Below are 25,495 nucleotides of genomic sequence, written 5' to 3'. Positions count from 1 at the left end.
CTAAATAAATGGCATTTCTTTGTACTGTGAATGCTGTCCCCTCATGCTTTGCTGTGCAGCATTTTGGCTGTTTATACTCCCAAAAGTCATCACACTGTGTTCATACCTTACTGCTGCTCTGGGAGTGGGAGCACTTTGTGAAACTGCTTGAATCAATACAAGGCAGTTGCTGCTCCAGAGGATAAATGCTCAAGTAGTTTGAGGAACAAAAGTGTTTTGAAAACCAGCTTTAGTTTCACAGGACACACGGCTAGAGATTTAGGTACTTAGCTCACAACAACTATTGAAAAATTGGTGCTGATATTTTGGTGCTGAAGCATAGGCACGTCTGTCAAATGTCAGTCTCTGTATGTGACAGCAGCTTCTTATTTTTCTCCTCCTCCTGCTTCCCCAGTCTCATTTGGCTTCAAAGAACCAAATGTGGGGTGGCCTTTCATGTTTTGATAACTTATGTTGAGGACACCCACCCTTCATGCTCTAGAAGTAATTTATTGTAAAGCTATCAACAGCAGTTAAAAGGGGAGTGTTGCAGAAGATGAGAGGGTTTAGAAGGGAGCAGCAGCTATTCCATGTTTCATGCTAGAAGCACGGTGGCATCTGGGCTGATGGCACAGGGCCAGCAGCTCCATAGCAGTTCTAGGGGAGAGAAGCATTCCCTCTGCACCGAGTGCCAGTAGGGATGAGCCAGCTGGGATTCCTGGGAGCTGCTGTGTGTGTACTGTGCTCTGTGGGTGGGATCATACTGCAGCCCTGGGGACATCACAGTGTCCAGGAGCAGAGTGTGCAGCACAGGGCTGGAGCACGCTGTGACCTGGGCAGCGAGGCTGGCACTGCCTGCAGGCTGAGCTGAATGGAAGGTGAGGAGGGGACAGGCCAGCAGGGCTGTAGTAAGTTTCACAAACCATGTGCAGGATCATGGCTGTGTCCATTCTGCCTTTTGGTGGAGCTGCCAGATAGTCTGGCCTTTCAGCCTGGTGCCTAGAAATTGGGGGATTTGGGGTGGGTTGTTTACCTTTTTTATGTAAGTGTGTTGCTTGTTTCTTCTGCTTCATAGTATGTAGGATAGACCTTCAATGGAAATGTCTACAATTCATACAGTCTTCAGTTGTATAAATCTCAATTTCAATGCATAACCTATACAACTCAAGTGCAAACTATATGTGGGAAATTTTTATGCCCCTGCCTGCTGTGCTGCTTATAGCACTTGCTGTGTAGTATAAAGGCAGGGCAACAGATAAGAAAAAAATCCTGAGTAGTAAGAAAAAAGGTGGAAATCCTTTGAGCTAAGGTTTTGCTGAAGGATGAGATACTACATGTGGAGGTGGTAATTTTCTTGGAGCTAGAATGTGTTCCAAGAAAGATTATACTCCTGGCTCTCTTGACTGTGTCAGCTCAGCACCCCTTGAGCCCTCACCTCTCCAGCAGGCACAGCAGGTCCTCAGCAACCTCCTGCATCTTTTGAATGCTGAGTAGTGGGGGGCACAAAGAGGCAGGAGCTCAGCTACCTCAGTTTGCTGTGCAATAGTTCAAGGGTGCTTCAGCCAATAGCTTCTCTCATGCACTTCTCAGGGTGGTCTTAAACCCTGAGTTACTGCTTGATCTCCCTTTCTCCCCCTTCTTGCAGTAAAAAGCCTTATTACAGTTGTATGTAAAACAAGAAGTAAATAAACCCTTAAATGTGAAGGCATCTCTCAGGTCTGCCCTGAGGCTCAGGAGAGCTGTGGTGAGGAGGCACTGCAGGGACAGACCAGCGAGGCAGCCCAGCCTTAGCCCTCTCTGCTTCCAAGGCTTGGCAAACATGAGCAGTCCTCTTCTCCTTGCACCCCACTTTCCCCAGGGTGCTGAGGGCTACAGGGTGAAACGGGGATAGAAGGCAGTGGCAGCTTCTGCCAGGGAGCAAAGGACAAAAAAGGACATCTGAACTGCTGAACTAGTTGTTTTTTGTGTCCAGGCATTCTTGGAACTGGATTAAATCCCCAGCATGGTGTGTGGCTGCTGTAACAGCTGCTCTTATTTATGCTCTGTGTCCATCTCCAGATGCTGTTTCCATCCCTTGTGGTTAAAAATCTTAATGATTTCATGCTTACTGTTATGGTCCCAGACTGCAGGCTACACGTTGGATCTTCCTCTTGTGTTCCCCAGCTCATGGCCAGTTAAATGTCAGAAATGGTTTTCTTTCTTTCTTGTCTGTCTGTGAGAGTGAAGCCCTTTGCTTGTCTCAGTGGTGTGTGTTTCTATTCACAGAGTGACAGTGGAGTGTAAGTGACAGTGAGTGCCCTCAGAGCCGGCTCCCTTTCTGGACTGTTCCCTGCACAGCTCTGCCTGTGAGAGGGCCCTGCTTTCCTGGCATCCACAGGCCTGAGGGCAGCCCCACGGGCAGACCAGCTTCCCAGTGTCCAGCCAGCATGTCACATCACGTGTGACTCATCCCTGGCATCCAGTTACCGCTTGCACTCTAAAAGCTGCCAATGCACTGTCAGACTGCACAGCAGGAGTCTGTGGAGATGGCTCTTTGTGGCCCATGCTCTTGTGCCAACAGCAGCTGCTGAAGCACAGGGCAGCACTGCGTGCCAGCTGCCAGCCCTCTCCCCTTCCAGGGCTGGAGAGCAGCAAATGCCAGGACATGGCCTTGGATCAGCCCTGTGGTTCACAAGGGATGCCTGGTAGTGGGATGAAACCTCTGGATCCTCTTGGTGATCTCAGGCACTGACTTAACTTGGCCTGGTGAGAGTTTGTCCAGAGTCATCTCAGAGAAGTAAAGGCTGATGGGAATGAGACATCTAGAGCACCTCACCTTACTGTCACCATCAGTCAGAAAGACAGTGGGATTTGGAGGCTTTAGGGGAGGTTTGTGGCTTTCTAAGTTTGTTTGGTTTGGATTCCTTTTTTTTTGGAAAGCATTCTGAGCAGAGGGAAGATGTTTGTGACTTCCCTAATAGGTTTAGGCCTGAAAGAAGCATGGCAGTTCTGAATGTGTACAGTAGCTGAGAAGAAGTTTGAGGAATAACAGATTTTGGGCAATGAGCCCCTTTACAAAGAAACCAAAAGTGGGAAGGAAGGAGTTTAGGTAAAGCTGCATTCAAGTTAGTCACTTTAAGTGCTACAGATAAATAAATAAAATAATCCTTGCACATGGTAAATTATTTCCACTGAATCATCTATAAAAGTCTTTTAAATTAACCTGTTTTCTTGTAATGAACTTTTTCATGAGCTACCATTAACAAATACCACAGCTTACATTTTTTTTATTTATGAAGATCTGAAGTTCCCTTGCACTTGTTTGTGCTCTTTCAGACACGGGGCTGTTGAAAGCCAGCAGAATTCCCTTCCCCTGGCACGCAGGGCTGTGCATGCCTGTGCCTCTCACACCCATCCTGCTCCTTGTAGCCTCTTCCCTGCTGATGGGAGGGGATGTGTCCAGCCTGAGGCTCTTCCTTCATGAGATGCCATAGGCAAATAAGTTGATGTGGAGATGTGGGAGCATCAAATGCCTCTTTCATCCCAGGTCTCTTTCATGCTGCTCCACCTGTACAGATGTCCAGGCCATGCCTCAAGCAGCTTTAACTGTGTTTGTTTTGCAGCTTCTGTTGGTGTCAGATGGATGATCGGGGTTACGGAGATTAACAAGGGCTCCACCTATGGCAACAATGACAGCAAGCAGAAACAAAAGTAGCACCTTCAGAGACTGCTTCAATCCAAAGGGAACAAATGCAACTGCTGAAAACTCTTAAGTGCATATCACGGTCCTTCAAGTGAGATCCGAGGATGAGTAATTGCCGTGCATATCCGAATTTGTGCTCCTGTTGTTTTTCTCTGGGGTTTGGGCTGGATGACACGCTCTAAGGATGCACTCCTTCGTATACTCTCAACAACAGGTTTGCACATATGTGGTTGGTTTGTTTTCCTATGAAGTATCTTAAGTGTTGAAGGAAAAAAATTCCAGTGTGGTTGTATGAAGAGACTCTACCTGGAAACTAAGCAGAGGTGCAAGCTTTAATGTCAGAAGATTGTTACAAGATGATTAAACTTGATAGTTGTGTAGCTCACACAGTTTAACAACCATAATCTGTCAGTGTTTAAACACAGCACAGCGGGATGCTGTGCTTGGTTATAGCAGTATTGGACTGAAGCAGCTCTGCTGAGCTGGCAGAACTACAGTAGAGTTTTGTACATCCAGAGCCTGTTCCCACAGTGTGCACTACATGGGCCCTTCAGAGCTTCAGACCCTGCCTGGACATCCAGACAGCGGAGCGTGGCAGTAGCAGAACCTGGATCAGAATTTGGCTTTGTGGCCTGAGCAGAGCTCAGTTACCCACTGCCCTCTTTTTCTCCAGGCCATACATCCCAGGGATAGCTGAAACCTCTAATTCTTCAGAGTAAATGTCATTTTAGTTTGGAAAACTTGAAGTAGTAAAATTCCTTTTGGCTTTAAATGCTACTTAAAATTCCAGGCCACCTTAACAATTTTGGAAAACAAAATAACTGGGCATGGTGTAGTGAAATAATGCAAAGTGTGCATTACAAAGTATGCCCCATATCCATACTGTTGTGATCCTAATTAACCTGCTTGTCTGTCTTTTCTGATAAATTAGTTTACTTGGTGCCTCATAACAGTCAGCCTGAAGTAATAGTAAATTATTTTCTTCTGGGGAGGAGGGGGAACTAGGAGAGAGACCTAGGACAGTGGGTATGGCTGATTTTTTTTAATGTCTATCTTGATTTGACACCCTTCTGAATTAAATAAAACTAGAACCAAGCTCTGAGGAAAGCGGGGTTGCTCTGACATTCCTGGTACTGATTGCAGGACTGCCTCCTGTTTTTAAACTTCTAGAGTTAAGAGTCTGCAGGTGACTAGAAATAACTTATTTAAAGCAGGAAAAAAAAAGGAAAGGAGGGGACATTAACTAACAGCAAATATGATTGCAAAAAAAAATCCCAATTTTTTAAAGTCTACAGATCTTGACACTGAGCTGTGGAGGTTGTGATTGACACTTTCAAGGACAGTCCATATTCACTCAGCACAGAGCTAAACCAGACAGTCTTTAGTGAAGAAAGTGAGTAGTCTTACTCTAGCAGCTGGTATAAAAACATGGCTCTTTGCATATAATAAAACTGAGGCCAGAAGAAACAGGCTAATACAACAATACTAATTATTCCATGAAATATGTATTTGCTATTCAGTACATCAGATAATCTAGAAACTCACCTTTTTAATATGCAGAACCTAAAAAGCAGGTGAAGTAGTGCTTTTAGTCTGGAGCATTAAGTGAAGTTTAGGGATAGTGGAGGCAGTAACATTTACAACATGAAGAAAGGCATAGGCAGTGTGAGAGACTGTTTTGGGAGACTTTTTGCCTCACATATCTTGTGTACACATGCATTCTTTATGTTCTGAAGCTTTCAGGAACAGGTTGTTCAATGTCATGAACAGAAATATGGGCTCAGATGTTTTTAGAGCCCAAGAGTAGAAAATACTGTAATGTTTACAATGCTGGTTAATAAAGCACATGCCCTGCTCTCCATTTGCTGTAACACTCTTAACAGTGAAAAACTGAGTAGTGCATCCTGTAGTAGCATTAACAAGCCAGACCTGAAGCCACTGTACACAAGAGCTGGAAAATGGGTGGGAGGGGAGAAGGAAAAGCCTCTCCAGGGTAGCATTTCACTGTAAACATTACCTGGCAGGCCCAGTGGTCTTTTCTCAGGGTGGTAGGTGAGCAGTTCTGAGCAGCAAATACATATTCCTGGAGTGACAGAGGCTGTTCTGCCTTCCTGAGAGCCACAGATTTAACATGCAGTAAGGAAGACATCTGGCATTCCTTGAATGATCTTAGCCCTTTCCCCTCCAACTGTGTGTAGTGCCCTTCTCCCAGAGGAAAGCATCAAACAAGTGACTACTTCTGAAAGAGTGATGAGATGATTTAATACCCCTCTCCCTGGGACCAACCCTTAGAACAGGCTGAGGGCCAAACATGCCACTCTTGGATCCATCCTCCTAAGCACTTGTGCAAGTCCTGGCACACCACTGAGGCCCTTCCAGCACTCACTGACAGACAGAGAAAGCTTAATGGTCCTTGCCAAAGTTAAACTTCTCCAGTTCACTGTATTAAAAGAATGATATAGGTTATTAGGAAGCAGTGTTTGCCCCTCATCCCCACAGCAACTGTATGTTCTACAACTGCCTTAACAAAATTAGTCTTAATGTTTGTTTATACAAAAATAAAAGTATAAAAAGCTAATATGCAGTGATTGAGTTTTCTTTTGGTTGGCAAGAACAAACTGGTACGAGTTTGTCATCTTAGTGTCACACTAAAAGCTGTCCACTGTTTGTTCTGTTTGTGTTCAAGGGCACCTGAAACAAGGCAAGTGAGGACACAACTCACTCAGATACTTCTGTTACACTGCAAAGTGAAGCACACAGCAAGCTGGGGGGACACTACTACCTCAGGTACTCTCATAGCCCTTTACTGAGGATGACAACATACCTCCTATCATCACACAGCTGAAAATAGAGCACTGAAAAGAAGGGGAAGTCTTTGTTTAAATTTAGCATTATCTTTTTTGAGAGCATAAATACCTGCACAGGTGACACACACAGCAAGGTTCATACTTTCTAGGTAGAAATGTCAGATTCTGTGGAACCTCCTTGACAACTCACCCCACACCTGTGACTAATCAAGAATTTGTGGCTTAAAATGAGACAAGACACTAGAATATAAAACTAAATATTTAACGCCAGTTTTAAATTACCTGTTTTAAGTCTGAAGCTGTAACAGAAATATGTAAACTTGCACTAATGTTTACAAGTAACAGTTTTAAGTCACCTGTTTGTAATAGCCAGTAAAAACAAAAAATCAACTAGATCATGCATTGCAGGCTATTTCTTCCAATTGCTAACCACTTCTAGTCTCTCCTCCTTTTCTGAGGCTGATGACAACTGAGGTGTGGTAGGGAAATTAAAGCCCAGGATCAGAAGTCAGTTTTCAAAAGGTAACAGTAGGTTCTTGGTTTTGCTAAACAGAACACGAGAATCACCTTGTACAGCTCTCTTCTAGAAGACAAAAATGTCTTGCAGGGCACTCCCTGTTCACAGTGCAGACATCCAAGAAGGAAGGTGTCCCTTAGATAAAAGGCAGTGTCAGGAATTACCCATCACCCTTCTTTTCTCAGACGGTGATGAAAGGGGGAACTTTACTTCTCTTCCCTCTTGTGTAAGAAATATCTCACAGTACTCATCTTGAAACTTGAGAAACACTGACTATTGCAATACAAGAGCAGCTTATTCCAGTTAGGTCAGCTTAGCAGTCTTATCACCTTGTTGCAAAAAATAAAATGGGACTTGGAAGAAAAACCCTTCACCAACATCTCCTAAAATAAACCATTTATTGAGAAAAACCTTTTTTTTTTTTAAATTTCATTAATCAGCCTTGTGCATAACAAATCCGAAGCTTGCCAAAAACAAATAACAAAAACCCCAGTAAAAGTTCACAGTCAGTGCACTCAAACAGATTAAAAAACAAGGTCCATAACGCCTGATAACACTACAGCATTTTTCTGAACCTAGAGAGTTCAAAAATACTACATATTAACAATACAAGTTCTCAGTCAAATGAGAAACAGGAGAAGGAACAAAAAGGGTCTGGTCCATATACAGTAGTAATGGCACTTTCACTGAAACATGCAGCTTCTTCCAACTTGCGGACACGTCACGTGAGCAACATGTGCCAGGTAAATGTACAGGAGCAGCAGAGGAAGTGACACTGTCACTTGTGCAGTCTTCGTTAAGGTCAACTTTCAGACTGTTTCTCAGCACAGTCTTTATGTAAATATTACATACAGTAGTGATTCAAATCTTGTCAGAATAGAAAAGGCCAGAGATTGAGTAACTTCATTCTTCGTCTGTGCAAACCTGTGAAGAAAGCAAAAGGCAATTACTTCAGCCATCTCAGCCATCTCCCTCCTGCAGCAAGATGATCATGGATCCATTTCTTTAGCACCTTCACCTTGAACTTTTTTTTCTCTCCCTTGTTCCACAGTAATGCATTACAAGTGTTTGTATGGGAGTACTGACATTCCCACTGTTACCATGCATCCTAAAGCAGTGTCCCCCTCTGATGGATGGGATCTGCTACAGCTGCACTGATGAGGGATGGGTGATGATGCCAAACACTCTGCTACTGAATCAGAACACCAAAGTGATCAACTTTATGCTGGAAAATGAGACAATTTAATAACCTACTGTGATCCTCCTTCTTCAAAGAAGAAGTTACTAATACAGCTCAATTTGTAGCTGTGAATATTTGCCTGTTGTTAAGGAAAACATCACACCATAGTTCATAGTCTACAAGAACTGCAGACTGTTACAGCAGCTGCCAGATAAAACATTCAAGTATGAACTTAAAAGAAAATCAGCCCTTTGCACAGAAGAATGGGAGACTTCTTGTGTGTGGTTTCACTTTTTATGGAGGGGCCCTTATGTCTAAAAAGCTGTGGATTTGTGCTTGGTGAAAGTCCTTACTTGGTGCAAAGCCCTTCAGATCCAATTAGCTACCACTGAGTTGGAGCCTGACTTGTGTTTTTAACATAAAGATAATGCATTTCAAAACAGCAGTGAAAGTTTATTGCATGGTGCACACCGTGTCCTATAGTCACGTGCTTGCTGAACACAACACATGTGCTTCTGAAAAGTTGCCAATCTATTTTTCCTGGACAGCATCAATTTGCTAGCAGCCCCTCACCATGGTACCAAGCTCTGTGGCATCACTGAGAACAAAGCTGACTAAAAGCTGTTCCCCATTCCCATCTGCAGTTTTTGTAGCCAAAGTCATCAGACAAACCTTGACAAAAGGATGATCAAGAAGCTGGCTGGCCGTCCACCTCATCTTTGGGTCACTCTCCAGGCAGTGGCAAAGGAAGTCTTTCCCTTCTGGGCTCACTTTGTCAGGAATAGGAGGTTTATGACCCATCCCCACTTTATACATGATCTGGAAGTTGTGCTCATATTCATGCCAAGGCCTCTGCAACAGGTGATAGCATTGCTAAGTGCAAGTGTTAGTGAGTAACTTGTTACCCACTAGAGCATGTATTTCTGTGCTCCAGAAAATGCAAAACCATCCCATTCCTTGCAGACATGAGTGTGACAGACTGCTGAGAGTGGAACCAGAATTTGCAGAAAAACTGCTGAGAACAGTTTGCTTTTCACCAGTACATAAAACATCCCTACCTTGCCCGTGACCATCTCTATGACAACACAGCCCAGGCTCCAGATGTCTGCCGCACGTCCATGCCCTTCTCCTTTTGCTCTCGTGATAACTTCTGGAGCCATGTATGCTTTGAAACAACACATATGATGCCATCAGTTCATACAGCAGAAGGAACAGTATATACATCAAGTGACTGACTGGGTAAACGAAATGCTTTTTAAATACCCAATGAATTACTACTCAGGTTTTCTTGCTAAGTTTTGCCATTTGCTGGTTTCTTGTTCTTTGACATGTTTTCAGCACAAATGTCTTTCAGTTTGAAAAGTGATATTGAAAATGCTGTTACAGTACATGCTTTCAGTGACTGCCATTTTCTGAAAATCTATTAAGCAACTGTTTAGTGAAGACAGTTTCAGTAAGGCTGCAGAGAAAAATACAACCCCAGAAAACACACGCTTCAGCATCTCTATAGTTACAGACAAACACGATTTAAACTCTCCCATTATATCATTCACTTATTGTTTTGGCTTCTGGATGTAAAGCACAAAACTAGCTAAGTTAAAATCAAGTTTCCCTGAAACACATGGTTTTACTCCAGACTTCTGGCAGAGGTATCTTCCTTTATGGTAACTAGACAAGTACCTGCCTAGCACAAGCTTCCTCACCTGCAGTCCCCAAAGTACTGTTCACTTCTCCAGGCATTGTCTGGGTATTGTTCTTCAGCTTCACTGAGCAGCCAAAGTCTCCTAGTTTAATCAGTCCAGATGAGGTAAGAAAGATGTTGGCTCCTAAGAAACATAAGGAAACATGGACACACTTGTTTAAACCAGAGCTGAATTGAGGGCTTCTCAATATAGCCTTGGAAGTTGCAATGGATAATAGCTGAATTCACATTTAGATCTTTACCTGTGAATGAAGTGTGGAATATGACAGCATTAAAGATGTTCTGGTGGGTTTGTGCTAAACATGAGGTGTACTGGAAGTTGACAAGTGTTCAAACAAAAAAAAAAAAAAAAAAAAAAAACAAACAAAAAAAAGCAGTATGGCAGGCAAATTAAACAGCTTTCCATACAAGCTCGTTACAAGAAACGACTCCTTCAGGAATTCCAGTGCTTCTCCTTGTGAGCACAAACTCAGAAGAAGCTGTTTCCTGGCAGAGGCCATTGCTGTGTCCCTCCCACCAGTATCTCTTCAGTTCTTCTGAGTCAAGACTCATACTTGACAATAAAAATAGTGTGGCCAGCAGGACGAGGGAAGGGATCATCCCCCTGTACTCAGCTCTGGTGAGGCTGCACCTCAAGTTCTGTGTCCAGCTCTGGGCCCCTCACTACAAGAAGGACATTGAGGTGCTGGAGCATGTCCAGAGAAGGGCAACAGAGCAGGTGAAGGGTTTGGAGCACAAGTCCTGTGAGGAGAGGCTGAGGGAGCTGGGGGTGTTTAGCCTGGACTAGAGCAGGCTCAGGGCGACCTTGTGGCTCTCAACAACCGCCTGAAAGGAGGGTGCAGCCAGGTGGGGTCTGCCTCTTCTACCAGGCAACCAGGGACAGGATGAGAGGAAATGGCCTCAAGCTGCACCAGGGGAGGTTCAGGTTGGACATCAGGAGGAATTTCTTCACTGAAAGAGTGGTCAGGCATTGGGACAGGCTGTCCAGGGAGGCGGTGGAGTCACCATTCCTGGAAGCGTTCAAGATACACCTGGGCATGGCACTCAGTGCCACAGTTTAGTTGTCTGACATAGTGGTGGCTTATCCAAGGTTGGACTCAATTTTGGAGGTCTTTTCCAACCTTAATGACACTATGGTCACAAATGACTTGCAAAACAGAGTTTAGAGTATTTTATTACTTACACTACCAAGTGCCTACTCCTGTTGCACTTTACTTCCAGAGCAATTTTTGGAGGAGGACTACCATTAAAATAATTTGCTATACTGGCAGCTTACACTAGAACAAACTTCCCTAGCATAGTTAAAAATCTCCAAGGGGAATCTGCAAGTGGCTTCAAGTCAGTTGCTCGACAGAACAACACAAAATAAACCAAGTGGTTTTGACAATCTGTGGTTTTCTTTCATTCAACATCCTGCCAAAATATTCATTTTGACAGCAACAGAAAACAGGTAGAGCAGAAGGAGCTCCTTATATCAGGCCACATTCTGGACTCTGCAAGTATCACAATTAAAGCACAAGTAGGTTGCAAGTATCACCTGGCAGAAATAGAGCTTCAGCTGTGGTCTTTCTTGAGGAAAGATGGATAGTATGCACAAAACAAACTGCTGACTTACTCTAGGAGTAGGCAGACAGTGGGGATTTCACTACACATAGCATCTTCCCATGTCATGCAAAAGTTTCATTCAAAAATGGCTCATCTCAATAGAACCTTCCAAAGTTTCTCACTTTTGTTCCACCTTGAGCAGTACAGAAATCCTTGGCTGCTCCTCCTTTTGTGTTAGTCTTAGTTAATAGCCTTTTCCCATTCACTTGGTCGGGCATCCCCAAGATATTCATAAAGAATACAAAGAATCCTCAAAAAGCTCAAGTCAAAAAAGGCAGTGCAGGTCAATGATGACAAAACCCTGCCCGTTTCTCAAAGGACTCTGGCTACTCTGACAATAGTTGATAACTGTTTAGTCCAAGAGGTGTTACATAGAACTGCAATTGATGGGGGAGCAAAATCATTAACAGAAGTAAATTCCAACCTTTAGTTACAAGTCCTGAAAGAATTAATGTTCAGGGAATACAACTCGTCTCTGCATTTTGTGCAATGGTTTTCCACTTCTGGCAGTCAGATGCTTGCACGTCCTCCAGAATTCTTTCACTAGATTCTGCAGTTTGGCATCAGTGGGATCTATGTCACCCTGCAATCACAGGTGTGTGTAATGGAGTTGGGTAGACCATCCCTCAGCTCCTTGAATGAAAGATCCAGAAAGACACAAAGCAGTACAAGAAAGCTGCTTGATGGGACACTAAGTATGGGCAATGCATTAGGAGAGCAGCAGCTTCTTCCTTTGAACTGTCAACTGCTTTTCCAATGTTTTCAAGCAGTTGCTTGTCAGATAGAAAGTAGATGCACTTAGCCTAAAAAAAGAGCTTAGGAAAAACAGTCCTCATTAACAAACACTTTTCCAAGGATTGTTGGAAACCTGTGTCTCCATTCCTCAAGAAAGCAACATGAGAATTTCACAGAAGTTTCCAACTACTACTGTGGATGGAGCCTAGCGGTGCTGAATTTAGGCTAATGGAATATTTTAGTTTAATACAGTTCAAAACCTTCTTCCAAGGCCTTACAAACTAGGCTTTATACCTTTTAATAAAAACTAATGACAATTTAGCCTAAGTATTGCCATGAAAGCTCCTGTGAGCCCTTTTTCTGAAAGCCCTTGGAATTGTCAAATGGAATAAAGCACTGAACCAAAGTTTCAGCAGGAAGCCAGAGACAGCACTTGAAGACTTATGTTGCAGACACTTTCTGTCAGCTTCCACTGATGTGGTATCACTGGAGCCTGTTTTGTAAACTGCTTGTTCAGAAACCAAGGCCAGACTGTAGGAGGAGTCTTTAAAAGCAGCAAATGAAACCTGCACAGATGCAGCAGGACCCGTGTAAGAAGAGCAGACAAGAGGTCAGTACTTCGGAGACGCCCGATGCTTTTTACCCTTGGCAGTTAACACGACTGGGAATGGAACGGAACTCCTGCACATCCACATGGTTAATAGGCAAAATAAAACCAAAGCCCATGAGTGAAATGGCAGAAAGAGACCACCTCCATCCATTCCTTCTCTCCCCTTACATGTACATGCACTGTCTGAAGCACCACCACTGGATACACTTGGCAGAGGCAGAAGGATGCCCAGTTGTGCACAGCCCTCCTGCTGTTAGAGCACAGCTCCTCCTGGGCACACTGAGAAGAAACAGTGTCAAAAGCCACACTCCTGCTACAGCAGCCAAAACCTAAAGCATTTAAACTCAAGTTTCATGCCCTGTACTTCTCCCAGATCAGCCCCATAGTAAGAACAGTGAAAACTGCACTAGCATGATAGTCCAAAAGTTTTGGTGGAAATCAAGTGAGTCCATGGAGCAGTTCAAAAAGCCCCAGTAAAGGCTGTGCTGTAATTCCAGAAAAAGAGGCAGCTCAGACATTCCACAGCCAGTGCTTAAGCAGTGCAGCAGCCAACTTCATTCAAGAAACAAGCAGGCCAAATGCTACCCTTGGATGAGAAATTCAGCTTCCGCATACTCTTCTTCTCAGTCTCTTAGAGAGCATGACACATGCTCACAGTCTCCTGTTGCAGGTTTCCAGCTCTTGGTGAATGACATTCCTTCCTGCTCATCCTGTGCTCATCAGGAAGACAGGATAACAGAAGTTTTGAGCTTCACAAGGCTTTGAGCTAACATCAATGTTACAAGAAGACAATACCACAGTAGCAGTTGGATGAAGACTTTTTTGTATTGAGCATCTCTTTCGAGGTTTCTGATTTAGTAAAGTTGCAGATACAATCCTTTTATTTTCTGTATTCATCCAAGGAGTCTTCAAGAACATGCCCTTCTCTCCTGAAGAGAATCCACCAGGCATGGCCTCATTATTCCTCTCAATTCTGCACTTCTGAGATCACACCTTGAGTGCTGTGTCTTGTTTTTAGGCTCTCCAGCACAAGAGAGATAATGACACACAGGGAGCAAACCCAGGACAGCGGCATCAAGATGTTCAGAGGGCTGGTGCACCCAATGTACCAGGAAAGGCTGTGAGATGAGTTTGCTCTGCTTGAAGAAGGGATGCTCAGGGGAGTGTCTGCAGGGGATTTACTGCTGGTTTCAGCTGTGTAATAGGAGGATAGCAAGAGAAGACTTTTCCCTCAAAGGCACACTGTGAAATGGTCATGCAGCAATGGACACAACAGCAACCTCTGCAGATTCCAGGGAGCTATCAGGAAAAGCTTTTCACAGTAGGGATAGGTCAGTCATTGGAACAGGGCATCTCCATCCCTGGAGATACACATGTATCTCACCTCAACAATGTCCTGAGCAATCTGATCTGACATTGGATCTGATACTAAGGCTGGCCCTGTTTAGGACAGAGGGCTCAGAGATGTCCACAGGTTCCCTCCAGCATTAAACATTCTATCATCCTGCATCACTGACCAGAGCAGCTTCCTTACAAAAAGTGAAATAATTCTAACCAAGAAAACTGGGCTTAGCCACAGGAATTAAAATTCAATATCCAGAATAGAGATTAAAAGAGTATCACAAGAGACTATCACCTGCTACAGACCAGCACCACCTGCTTTTCACAATGATGCAGACTAAGCAAAAAGCAGCTAAATGCAATACCCAGCTGACACAACCCTCCATCTGCCCTCACCAGCACAGGCTGAAAAATGTTTTTGGCAGCTCTATCTTGCTTTATCTTTTACCCATATAGAGCTGGATGCCATAATAGCATCTGAAAGACAAAGTGGCACAAAGGGACACTCCTAACATAAAGTCTATTTTTGAGCACAAGGTACTTGCAGAAACCAAGTACGGCTGTCTTGCAGGATACAGATAAACAATCATTATAAGAATTGCTTATCTGCTGCTAAAAGAAATAGACTGACAGTGAAGTTAAACAAACCTGGCCATGAGAGATCTAGAGGGATCTGACAGCAAGATTTTCATAGGAAAGTAGTTTTAACAGTCTGAATGTCACTCTTCCCTATCAGAAAAATAAGAGTACTAGTCTACCCAAGAGAAAAAATTAAAATTAGCGTGTTCTTTGCTGCTGTTAGCCTGAAAACTTGGGGATGCAATGTCAGCATAAAGGAAGTCAACGAGCAAAAGACTTCCAATGCATCAAGTAACCTTTATAAAAATATCCTCTGTGGTCTGTCTTTATATTCTGCCATGGAGCTTCAGGAAGGTCTATACACAGATGTGCCTGCAATGACCCTCTGTTACTCTCAAGAAACACTCCAACATTTGGCATAAGGAACCTGCTGCAACATAAATGCTCTCAGGTAACACAACATTACAGCTCCGTTAAGCAGCTTTTCTCACTCCATGCGTTTCCATGAAGAGCAGAAGACCTATTTGGAAACATATCCAGATATCAGCAATGACATTGAGCAGCCCAAAAGAAATCCCTGTCAGCCAGCTTTGGATTTTGATCACAACGAGCTTCCAGGAGAGCATAATCCAGCTAAGCAGAACCTGGACAAGGAATGATCAAGAAAAGGGCAAGGAGGGAACTGTGAAAAGCACAAAGGGAAATCCACAACTGGAGAGAAACCTTTGGTAAGGAAGGAGAACCAGAAAAGGTAAGATTGCTGGGGAATGGGAGTGAGGGAAAGTGTTTTCTAGAAAAAAAAAGCCAAAACTGACTCAAGAGTGGCCTACCTGGGTGGAAGGCCTCTGGATCGTAGATAGTTCTTTTCCCAAATGAGAAGCACGAGGCCAAAGGACCAAGAGCAACTGGGAACCTCCTACACTGCTGCGGTGATTCAAAACCCTGTGAGCAAGAGGGACATAGAAACCCAGCATCGTTGGGTTGCACTGCCTTGGCACAAAATGAGCATTCACAGGGCATATTGTGTGCATTGCTTCCCCTACCTTCGCCTAAGTTTCCTGCCACCGGTGAGCCAAATATGCCAGACTAACAAAACCAAGATAACCAGACATGGAAGATGTTGTTGGAAGGCGCAGAAAAAGAAAAATGAACCTGAAATGAGGACTGACACTGGGTATCTTAAATGCCAAGCCCAACCCCCCTTTGGTTACTGCAGTTTCAGTCTGCTAATTACGTACGCAAATGCTGACAGCCAGGCACGAGAAGATAAATGTATGGAAAAAAAAACACTTGATAAAGGGATACCCTAAAATCACTTAAGTTCTTTTAACAACAGTTTTGTTACTAAGTTTAATCAGCCATTCATCTGAAATTCCAAAACTCTTTGGGAAAATGGAATCACGAGGAAAAGTTCTGATGCACAACTCTAGCACTGTACACTGCCTGTCAGCTCCAGAAAACACCATTTATTTGCACAGACGAGAAGGAATACAGCATTACATAACTCAGTACATTAGTGCTAAAAATGCAAGGACTAATAACTGAGTTTAGATAAATCCCCAATAATCTTAACAACCTCTAAAAAAACTATATAAATCATGGGCAAAATTTATGAGTTTGAAATGACAATTGTGAATGTTTTTTACGATCTACATGTAAACGAAAAAGCATGAAACTATCCAATGGCTTGTAAACTGAAAATTTAATAGAAGGCTTTATACAAATAAGGGCTGCATAGATAATGCACACTAAATATGCAAATACATGCCCCCATCCTTCCCCCTGCTCTCATCTACCACACTGAAACAACAACATTACCTTTTTGGTCAACATTACCTTTAATGTCTCGATGAACAATACCATGTTCATGCAGCACATTGATAGCAATGGTGATCTGCTTTGAGTACAGCCTAATGACATGCTCCTGAAGGCCCAGTTTTGATACCTCCTCCAGGGTGCCCTCATCACAGTACTCCATGAAGATGTACATTTCTTCCTGTTTTGGGAAACAAACCAGATTTCATTTGGTATAGTTTTTTTATATTTTAAACACTGAATTAAGATACAGTTTTCCCTACATCCTTCACTGTTCATGAAATAAAGTATCATGTAATGTCTTAATGAAAGTATCACTTACTATGAAATATCTAATATTCTATTGCACAGCTATAGAAACTCTCTGCTACATGCCTATCTGCATCATTTGTACATAACTGATACTATCTGGTGGTATAAAAATACAGTGCTTTGGCATCAAGCAAATGACAGACACTTTGAAAGCCTTGCAGGTGTATTACACAGGAATTTATAGAGATTCTTTCTTATTTAGAGAAGGGGGTGAAAAAGAGTACAAAATGATGTTTTGGGCTTGTTTTTTAATCCCTTCTCTCTGTCTCAGTTCCTGCAGTATCATGTGTTGACTGCTTGAAATGGGCAAGTTTTTTGTTCTTTGCTGTGGCTTGAACAAGCATGTCAACTCTAACTCACGTTAAGGAAAAAATTAGGCTTCTGCTTCCACTCTGTCTCCAAGCCCATCTGATTTCAAACAGACTGAATTAATATAAAAAGATGGCAAAGATACCAAAGACATTTAGAATCTAGTCCAAGAAACCAATGACCCAGTGGCACAGACACCCAAATTTGTGTCTCAAATAGAGAACTGCAGAAAGCAGCCTATATCCCCTTCTAAACCAGCAATGGGTCACCAAAACAACTTTTTCTATATTGAGCAAACCAGTCAAATCCAAGCAGTACTTTCCAGCAAGACATGAGGACTTGAGACTCACAAGTGGGAAGAGCATGTGGAAAGCAGAGAGTAGTAAGAAGCTGGGTATCCCAGCACACAACTCTGGAATCCAACTCCATAGAAGAATACACTTCATTAGTTCTGCTGCTCAAGCATGAAAACTTGCTTTTTCCTTTTGAAGAGATGCTAGCCAAATTCCAATACTTGCCTGGAATCAAGATTTAAATGCCAGCAGAAGATTTTTCCAGGAATCAACATGATACAATACAAGTACAACCTTTGCTGCTAAAAGGGACAGGTTTTAGCCTGTCTAGTCTTTATCTACATACAGGAGCTACCATACCATATATGATATAACTTGCTTTTAGACCAGTTCAACAGAGTAGCAGCATAGAATAGTTCCAGCATTACTCACTCTATTCACTTATTTTAAGCCTCCTCTGTTTATGTACCAGTTCCAAAAAGTTTCTCCTATGTTTCAGAGACCTCAATATCCAGAGGAAAAAAGACACTGCTATTCAGAGACAACCAGACAAGACTAACTAGAATGTTCTCATGTAAAAACCTCCAATAATGCAAAGCTTCTTAAAATTTTCTCTCTGCCTTATAAAAAAAACCCCAGTAATTTATGTTTTCTTACCCTGTGGAGCTCCACACCAAAATAACGAACCAAATTAGGGTGTTTGATGCCTTCAAAAATCTTCAGTTCATCAGCTGTTTCTTTGATGGTTTTGTGATCATTAGGTTGAAATCTTATCTGCAAGAAGGATTTGTCATTGTTTTGATGCTATTTCAAATTAATAAGTAACAAAAAAAGCAAACAACCTATCCTAAACTCAAACACAACAAAAAGCTTTTGTTGTTGTTGTTAAATACCATATCACACAAAAAGACCCAAATTACCCCTCTCCACCTCCAAACTGAAACAAATAAAGCACACTAAGCTATCTCTGGAAAATTACCTACAACTATGATGACTTAGAAACTTTGTAAGAGCAAAATTATGTTACTTAAATGTGTCAATACACTCGTGTGCACATATATATCTCTTCTGCGCTTGCCTTCTAACTTAAGTGTGGTAGACAGACACAATACAAGAGAATCTGAAAGCAACATCAGAGACAGCTATCATTCAACAAAGGTTTTTTGCCAGGTTCTTCATCACCAGAGTCTAAGTGATCTCTTTGAGGAGTTTATTCAATGAGAACGAGGCAGCTGCAAGGAAAAGGTGTGGCATGAAATAAATACCATCAAAGATTTTGAAGAAAGAAACAAGTTTTCAATACTTCTATGCTGTGATGGACTGTTCAGTGAGGAAAAACATTATCAGGTGTTCTGAAAAAATGATTTAAAGCTTCTAACCATGCAAAGATAAGCAAGATGAATAGCAAGTTATGGAAGATGCTACTTTTACCACATTGCTAGAAAACAGAAGCTTCATTAACTGAGTGCAGGACAACTGCTAAAGAAATAAATGCACATAATTGCACTGAAGGCATGATTGCGGTTGTTACATTCTGTGTAACAATTCCAGGGTACAGTTTGTACTCAAGCAGTGGTATAATTAAATACATGAAGATTACAAAAAGGTGACAAATGATATTCAAGTATTTTACATATTCCCTAATGCATAGTTGCAATACTATGTATTTGTAGTAAAGCTTGTCCACTATAATCTGAAGTCATTTTAATGACACTGTGGATGAGGTAATACAACCACAGTGTCATTGGTGCAAGGGCAGGGGAATGCAGTGCCCTTAACCAGTTTAAAAAAAAATCAAAAAATCTAACTTTCCCCAAATTATTCTTAAAGAAATCCAAAAAAGCCTTTTATTTGGAAGTTGCAAGCCTAGTGAAACAAACATCTCTCAAAGAAGATCTATTTATGAGCTTACTTCAGCTTCTGCTAAAGAGCACACACATGCTGATCTGTAAACAGCACCTGCACCTAGAAAGCAACTCTGAATTACAGAAACAGAGTGAAGGTGATGGGGAGGAAAAATTTTATTTCATCAGGAGAAAAAAAACCAGCAACAAAATCTCAAGTGTTGGTATTAGTCAGTGACTGAGTACAAGAAGTTAAGCACAAGCCCAGTCTTGCTTTTCTACACCTTGGAGGTCACACACATATTGTGTGTATGTGTAAGAACTGGCTCATAAAATGTAACTGCTGCAACATCCAATGGTTGCCACAGTAACTGCTGTGAACCCTTAATGTTTGCAGTTGTCTAAAGATGTAAAAATGCATTAAAATGAAACAATAATTTAAAAGAAAAACAACCACAAGGTGTTGTAGGGGAAACAGATCTACGCCTTCTACACCTACACAGCTTTACTTACTCCTATCCTGAAAACTAGATTTTCTGTACCCACAAGTTAGTCAGCAGTTTTGTGACTCAACCTAGCTCACACTATGGGAGAAGCTGAAAAACATCTGATGTCACACTTCCTATCTTTTGCTCTAAGGAATGAAGAAAGAAGTAATAAAAGATGAGAGGAAACAGTGCAAAGTAAAATATAAATTTGTTCACAGTCTTCACTAATCTTTCAAAATTATTTAAAATCTCTCAATGTAAGTTCATATATATTAAGGATTCATTTAAATTCACAAAGTATCCTATGAGATCAGTAAAAAAAAAAATTATCCATTTTACATACATTTAAATTGAAAGTTATAAACTGAAAAGCAACTTGAGGAAAAAGTGCTAACAGTAGCTGTGGCTACATGAAGAAACAATTTGTCTTCCCATCCTTTCCCCGTTAGCTAACAGCAGTGTGCAGAAACCCTCGATGCCTCCTACATCACCCACATTTGGTTTAGGAAAAAAACAGGGGCAGCAGTGATTCTTGTATTCACAGTACTCACTTCCTTCATAGCCATCAGCTCTCCAGTGTCAACACTGATACAAGTATAGACCTTCCCATACTGGCCTTCACCTGCAAAGTCAGGGTAAAGAAAATTCAGTACATTGCCTTCAACAAGCAACAGGTACATCAACTGCATAGAGGAAAAATCACTGCTGTTCATCTTTCTTTTAAATTACTACTCCAAGTACATTTCAACTGTAACAATACCACACTCATAGCCCTGAATTCAAGCTGAAAGTAAAAACATTAATCAGCTAACCTGAAAGAAAACTTCTCAAGAACAAATATTTTCTCCCAAAATCCCAAACCAGAAAGTAAAATATGATCATACGGGGGAAACAATAAGATTGGTGAATTAAATCTCAGAGTTCCAACTAATTTCCATTTATATTTCTAGTTATTCCAAATGTAGAACTTGAACATTTAATAGGTTTAAACACACGCAGGTAACACAAGATCATACCTAAGTAATAGTCCTAACCAAGTCCTTCTCTTTGTTTCCTGTTATTTGACCATTGAAAATGTCAGTGACCTTCTACATGAAGAAAATCCTAGCTACAACAGTATTTTGTATTTTAACATTTGGATTTCAATAAAGCTGACAATACTTATGTAGAGACCGAAGATATTTAAACACAGTCTTTGATTTCCTTCAAAAATATGAAGTTTGGTATTTTAGCTAGATAAACAGAAGTATAAAGAACATACCAATTTTGTTTCCTCTCTGCCACTTGAAAGTCACTTTTCTCAAACCTACGTGCATGACATTATCATAAGATTTTGGTGTGTCACAAACTTGGCCAATGATGTTCTTCCTTCTCATCTCTCTGTATCTCCTTTCTTCAAACAACTGAACAGACTTTTGAACAGCTTCCATCGGGGCTTGCTTGGAAGCAGTGTCTAAAAAGAGTGATGAACAATTTCCTTGATTGAGAAATATTCACTGTTATACTTTGTTATCTTTTGATATCACATGAAATACCCAGAGTTAAAAGAACACTATTTTGTGAGTCTAATTAAGATGTAGGAAAAGAATAAGACATTTTAACAATCACATATGAAACTATCACTTATGAATCACATACAAAACTAAAGCAAAATGAGAACAATTGTACTTTCCTAATCATCTCTTACTTGATTCAAAGAAATCACATTTATGAAACGCAACACACTTGTTTGCATTTGACCTGTAACTAACCTCTGATAGCAGAAATATGTTAGGGTCATAAAAGCACTAAGGAAAGAAGGACAGGTAAGGTAAAGTTCTTCAGACATATGAGAGGTTTCTTGAAAGAGCCATGGCATCTGTTATTTCAAAGATTTAGATGTATTAGAAACTCCAGCTCTCAAGTCTTATTATGAAACAGCACCCTAGTGAGTGAGACCAAAGAGATCTCAGGGCAGTGTTAGTTCATCCCCTCCTAGCAAAGCACAGAAATGATACATCTGTCACTGCTGACACCAGTAGCCTAATCTGTTCCTGGCAGTCTCCAGAGGATGGAGATGATACTCCCAAACTATATATTCTACTCCCCTACCCATAGTTAATACTAGTTCCTCTATACTAAATATGCCTTACTGTAGCTTTAAATCAAAATCTTTGCCTTATTCAGAGTGGACAGTAAAACCAGTTCCCATTACAGCAATCTTCTAGAAATTTTCAAGTTTTCCCTCATTCATCTTTTTTAGTTTAGACAAACTGAAAATCATTCAGTATTTATGTTCTGACTTCAAGATTTCAAAATCAGAATTTGTAATTCTTCCTGTGTTCTGTGTAAGACACATAAGGAGACCAGTTTCCAACATGACAGAAACGTTTTTCTCATGTTTCCTGGGGTTCTACTCTCAGATTTATGTTTGCCACATAAATATATGCAAACAAGCTTCACATATCGATCCATACAGTACAGGAGTGTCTGAAGTGATCAACTTACTTTCAGTTTCATGAAAGTCAGTAGTAAGAGAGGAAGGGGCCCCACAATAGCCTTCAATTTAGGAAACAGTGTGGGATCACACACTATTAGACACTCAAAATAGGAAAATCCCACACTGGGGAGAGATCTTGGGAAGTGAGGAAGTGCTTTCTACTGTCATAACTGGGCACTGAATAGGGGCAGCAAACTTCTGCAATTTCTATATAGTAATAAATGAACACAATTCTGTAGAACACTGGTACTACCTTTCAGAAACTGAAAATAATTAACTTTTATAAAGTTTAATTACTCCTACTTTGTGACTCTGTTAGCAATATCCCCTACCTGCAATCAGGGTTTTTTTCTTTCTCCTTCCTATGTATAAAGCTGTGAAAACCTCTTCACAATCCACAACAAAATCCAACCTTTCAGTTCAGCACTGGTCTAACAGACATTGCATTACAGTGATTCCTAAACACCTACCTTTGGTCTGGTTGATCAATGTTCTGAGCTCCCAACTCCGCCGGGATGAACCACTGGAATCTCCTTTTGGATACAATGGCTCTAGAGAAATAACAGTGTGAGCACAGAAGTAGCTTTACCTCATATTAAAGATTATGCCACTATTTTCATCAGAAGCTGAAAATTAGTCCTACATATAGGACTAATAACCTACATGTATAGCAATGTATGCTCTTGAAATCAAAATTGACTTCTCTTCAGAAAACAAGTTATAAAACAGAATTTCATTTGTATAGAAACAGAGATCTCCTTCCACAACTTAGGGAAGCACTTCAAGCCAGGGCACTCAGAATCAAATATGCAACATATCTGTAGGAAAACAATTTTCTAAGGTTCCTTAGAATAAGATTTGTATTCATTCCAACCTAAGCCACCTTCCTTTTCATATATATATTAAAAAAATGGAATAAGCATGAGGCAGACAGTATTTTCAACATTTACTTAAAAACTAACAAAGATGAAAAAAATCTCCTGCACTTTTTAATATAAATTTTTAAGGCATTTCTCTCTATGAAATCCAGTGTGGATGACCACAATATCAACTCTATTTTGCTTCAGATTTTGTACTTCCTTTCAATGTGCACAATCAATCTTTCAATGTACTTGTTGCAATAAATACCACATATTCAGGGGCTGGGGAAACCTGACAGAGAAGCCCTGATCAGGACATCTAGTCACACATCCTGCCCCTTCTTCCTGGATTCAAACAACAGCAAGTATCTGTAATACTGCAGGGATAAAGAACTGGACAGAAAACACTTCACTGTCCTGATGGATCCAGTTCAAACCTCACTAACAGTGTTTTGAAATTTACTATCAAATGGGGTATATAATTCAGAAATCATATTACTAATTTCATTTTGAACATTGGAACTCCGTAAAGCACCAGGAAATCCCTTCAGATACAATTCAGAAACAATATGAATGGCAAGAGAATAATGGATATATCGAGAACAAAAGGATTTCCTCTGACTATATAAGCCCACAAGTTAAAAATCTAAGATTTCTGAATGCGATGAGGTGAAAAAAATTTTTAGAAAGGGTAAGAGCTGGGAACAGAGAGAAATATGTTAATGACATAAAGCATCTGCACATCTAGGTCACAATTTGTTACTGTGACAATCACCTTCTCGCTCTTCAGTGGGACTGGAGTGACGACTAAGGGATCTGAACTGCAACTCAGCTGCTATTGAAGCAAGTCGATCATTTTCAGGGACACTGGAACCCCTGTTAAAAAGAGCCATCATACTAATTAACATGTCATTAGTGTTCATTTAATGCAATGCTAATTTAACTGCAGTTTTTAAGAGACAGAACCTCTGAAGCCTAGGATATGAACCATGAAAGCAACGTGAAAGGAAAACTGATGCCGAAAGGTAAACAGAAAACCCTCTCTATGCTTTTTCCCTCAAAAGAAGACTTTTTAGATTATTTTAGTTATGCTGCTCTATGAAAAAGCCCTAAGCTTCTAAAGCATAAACTTCAAACTGTTTCTTGTCTGTAGCAACAGAATCCATTTTCATGACTTGTAACCTACTACTAAGAACAGCTGCTGCAGGATGCAGCTTGTGCCAGGGTTGGATATACAATCAGAAGTGATTCAGCTGGGTGATAATGTGAGCCACATCATCAGATGAATGTAGTAACTGATTCATATGTGCCTCGTGCACTGCAAATACAGTCATAGTCCACAGTCATTAAGTCAGAACCAATGGAAAGAAACAGAAGCTGGCTGACAGGAAGGACACTGTTAAATGACAGTGGCAGCCTGATAGCTTAGAGGCCCCAGTTCTTCCAAACAGCACAGAGTAAAATCAGATGCCTCAGAGTAAGAGCCAAATGAACAAGAAGGCTGAACAGGAAGGAAAACAATACTAAGACTTAAATTCTTAGGTCTTCAGCCACCTTCCTCCAGCCTCAGACAACAATTAGTGCACTCATTTTAGAGCCGTAAATTCTTTATGGAAGTCTTTCCACCTTTATAGAAAAGGTTCCCCTTCAATTTTTAAAGCTTGACAGGGAAGAATTGTGACTGATGTCTCCTTAAACATAGTATGTTAGAGGTAAGAGCTAAATGTTACTGAAAAGTGGGCAACATTTTTAAATCCTTCACTGAAAGCTAACAACTACAAAAAGATGAAAGATACTTTGCATGACAAGATCCACACACACCTATGAGAGGACTACCAGTCCTACAGTTCTTTCCAAATTGTATCTGAGTATTACCTAAAAATAGTTTAAAAAAAACCCCAAAAATAACAGAAAAACACCACTAGAACCTTGAGAACAGAAGTCAAAACCACAGACAACCTATTCCCACGCAAATGTTCTCCATACAATGTTTGTTTGCTTTGCACTTCCTTCTTCTGCCCAACCAGATATTGTAAGGAGTACTGTATTGTAAGGATATTTGAGCAGGAACTGAAACTAAACTAGTGAAAATCCTCATTATTCTTCAGGAAGTTGAGGTTTTAATAAGCAAGAAGGCTAAGGTGGTTCTCAGCAATGACTCCTGATGCATGAAATGCTTAAAAACAAGCAAAGCTACATCACCTCTAAAATGAAGCAGCAGCTGGACAGGCCTAAGCACCACAGCTTTGAATGCAGGTGCCTAAACCCCATTTCAGGCCCATCCTAGGCACCCACACCTTTCATTGACCCAGAAAGTCTGTATGCATATTATTAGGCAAAAATTATAGTAAAAGAGAA

General features: G+C 41.2%; 2 protein-coding genes across 4 annotated transcripts in view; one reads left to right on the top strand and one right to left on the bottom strand.

Moving 5' to 3' along the window:
• Positions 1–6,239, top strand: part of AGPAT4 (1-acylglycerol-3-phosphate O-acyltransferase 4) — a 71,688-nt gene extending 65,449 nt beyond the window's left edge. For all 3 annotated transcript variants that reach the window (XM_066546680.1, XM_066546679.1, XM_066546678.1), the window contains one exon: positions 3,582–6,239. In XM_066546680.1, the coding sequence (XP_066402777.1) occupies positions 3,582–3,673 (92 nt within the window). In that variant the 3' untranslated portion in view covers positions 3,674–6,239. The remainder of the gene's footprint in view (positions 1–3,581) is intronic.
• A 1,127-nt stretch (positions 6,240–7,366) lies between these two features.
• Positions 7,367–25,495, bottom strand: part of MAP3K4 (mitogen-activated protein kinase kinase kinase 4) — a 62,791-nt gene continuing 44,662 nt past the window's right edge. Inside the window, exons 18-27 of the mRNA XM_066546677.1 lie at positions 23,913–24,013; positions 22,748–22,828; positions 21,060–21,251; positions 20,350–20,420; positions 18,124–18,240; positions 16,574–16,733; positions 9,869–9,991; positions 9,224–9,330; positions 8,838–9,017; positions 7,367–7,909 (exon numbers count right to left, since the gene is read on the bottom strand). Coding sequence (XP_066402774.1) covers positions 7,889–7,909; positions 8,838–9,017; positions 9,224–9,330; positions 9,869–9,991; positions 16,574–16,733; positions 18,124–18,240; positions 20,350–20,420; positions 21,060–21,251; positions 22,748–22,828; positions 23,913–24,013 — 1,153 coding nt within the window. The 3' untranslated portion in view covers positions 7,367–7,888. The remainder of the gene's footprint in view (positions 7,910–8,837; positions 9,018–9,223; positions 9,331–9,868; positions 9,992–16,573; positions 16,734–18,123; positions 18,241–20,349; positions 20,421–21,059; positions 21,252–22,747; positions 22,829–23,912; positions 24,014–25,495) is intronic.

This window comes from Molothrus aeneus, chromosome 3, assembly GCF_037042795.1.
Source record: "Molothrus aeneus isolate 106 chromosome 3, BPBGC_Maene_1.0, whole genome shotgun sequence".
Taxonomy (NCBI): domain Eukaryota; kingdom Metazoa; phylum Chordata; class Aves; order Passeriformes; family Icteridae; genus Molothrus; species Molothrus aeneus.
Note: the sequence above shows the minus strand (reverse complement) of the source record. Positions and strands in the feature narration are given on the sequence as shown.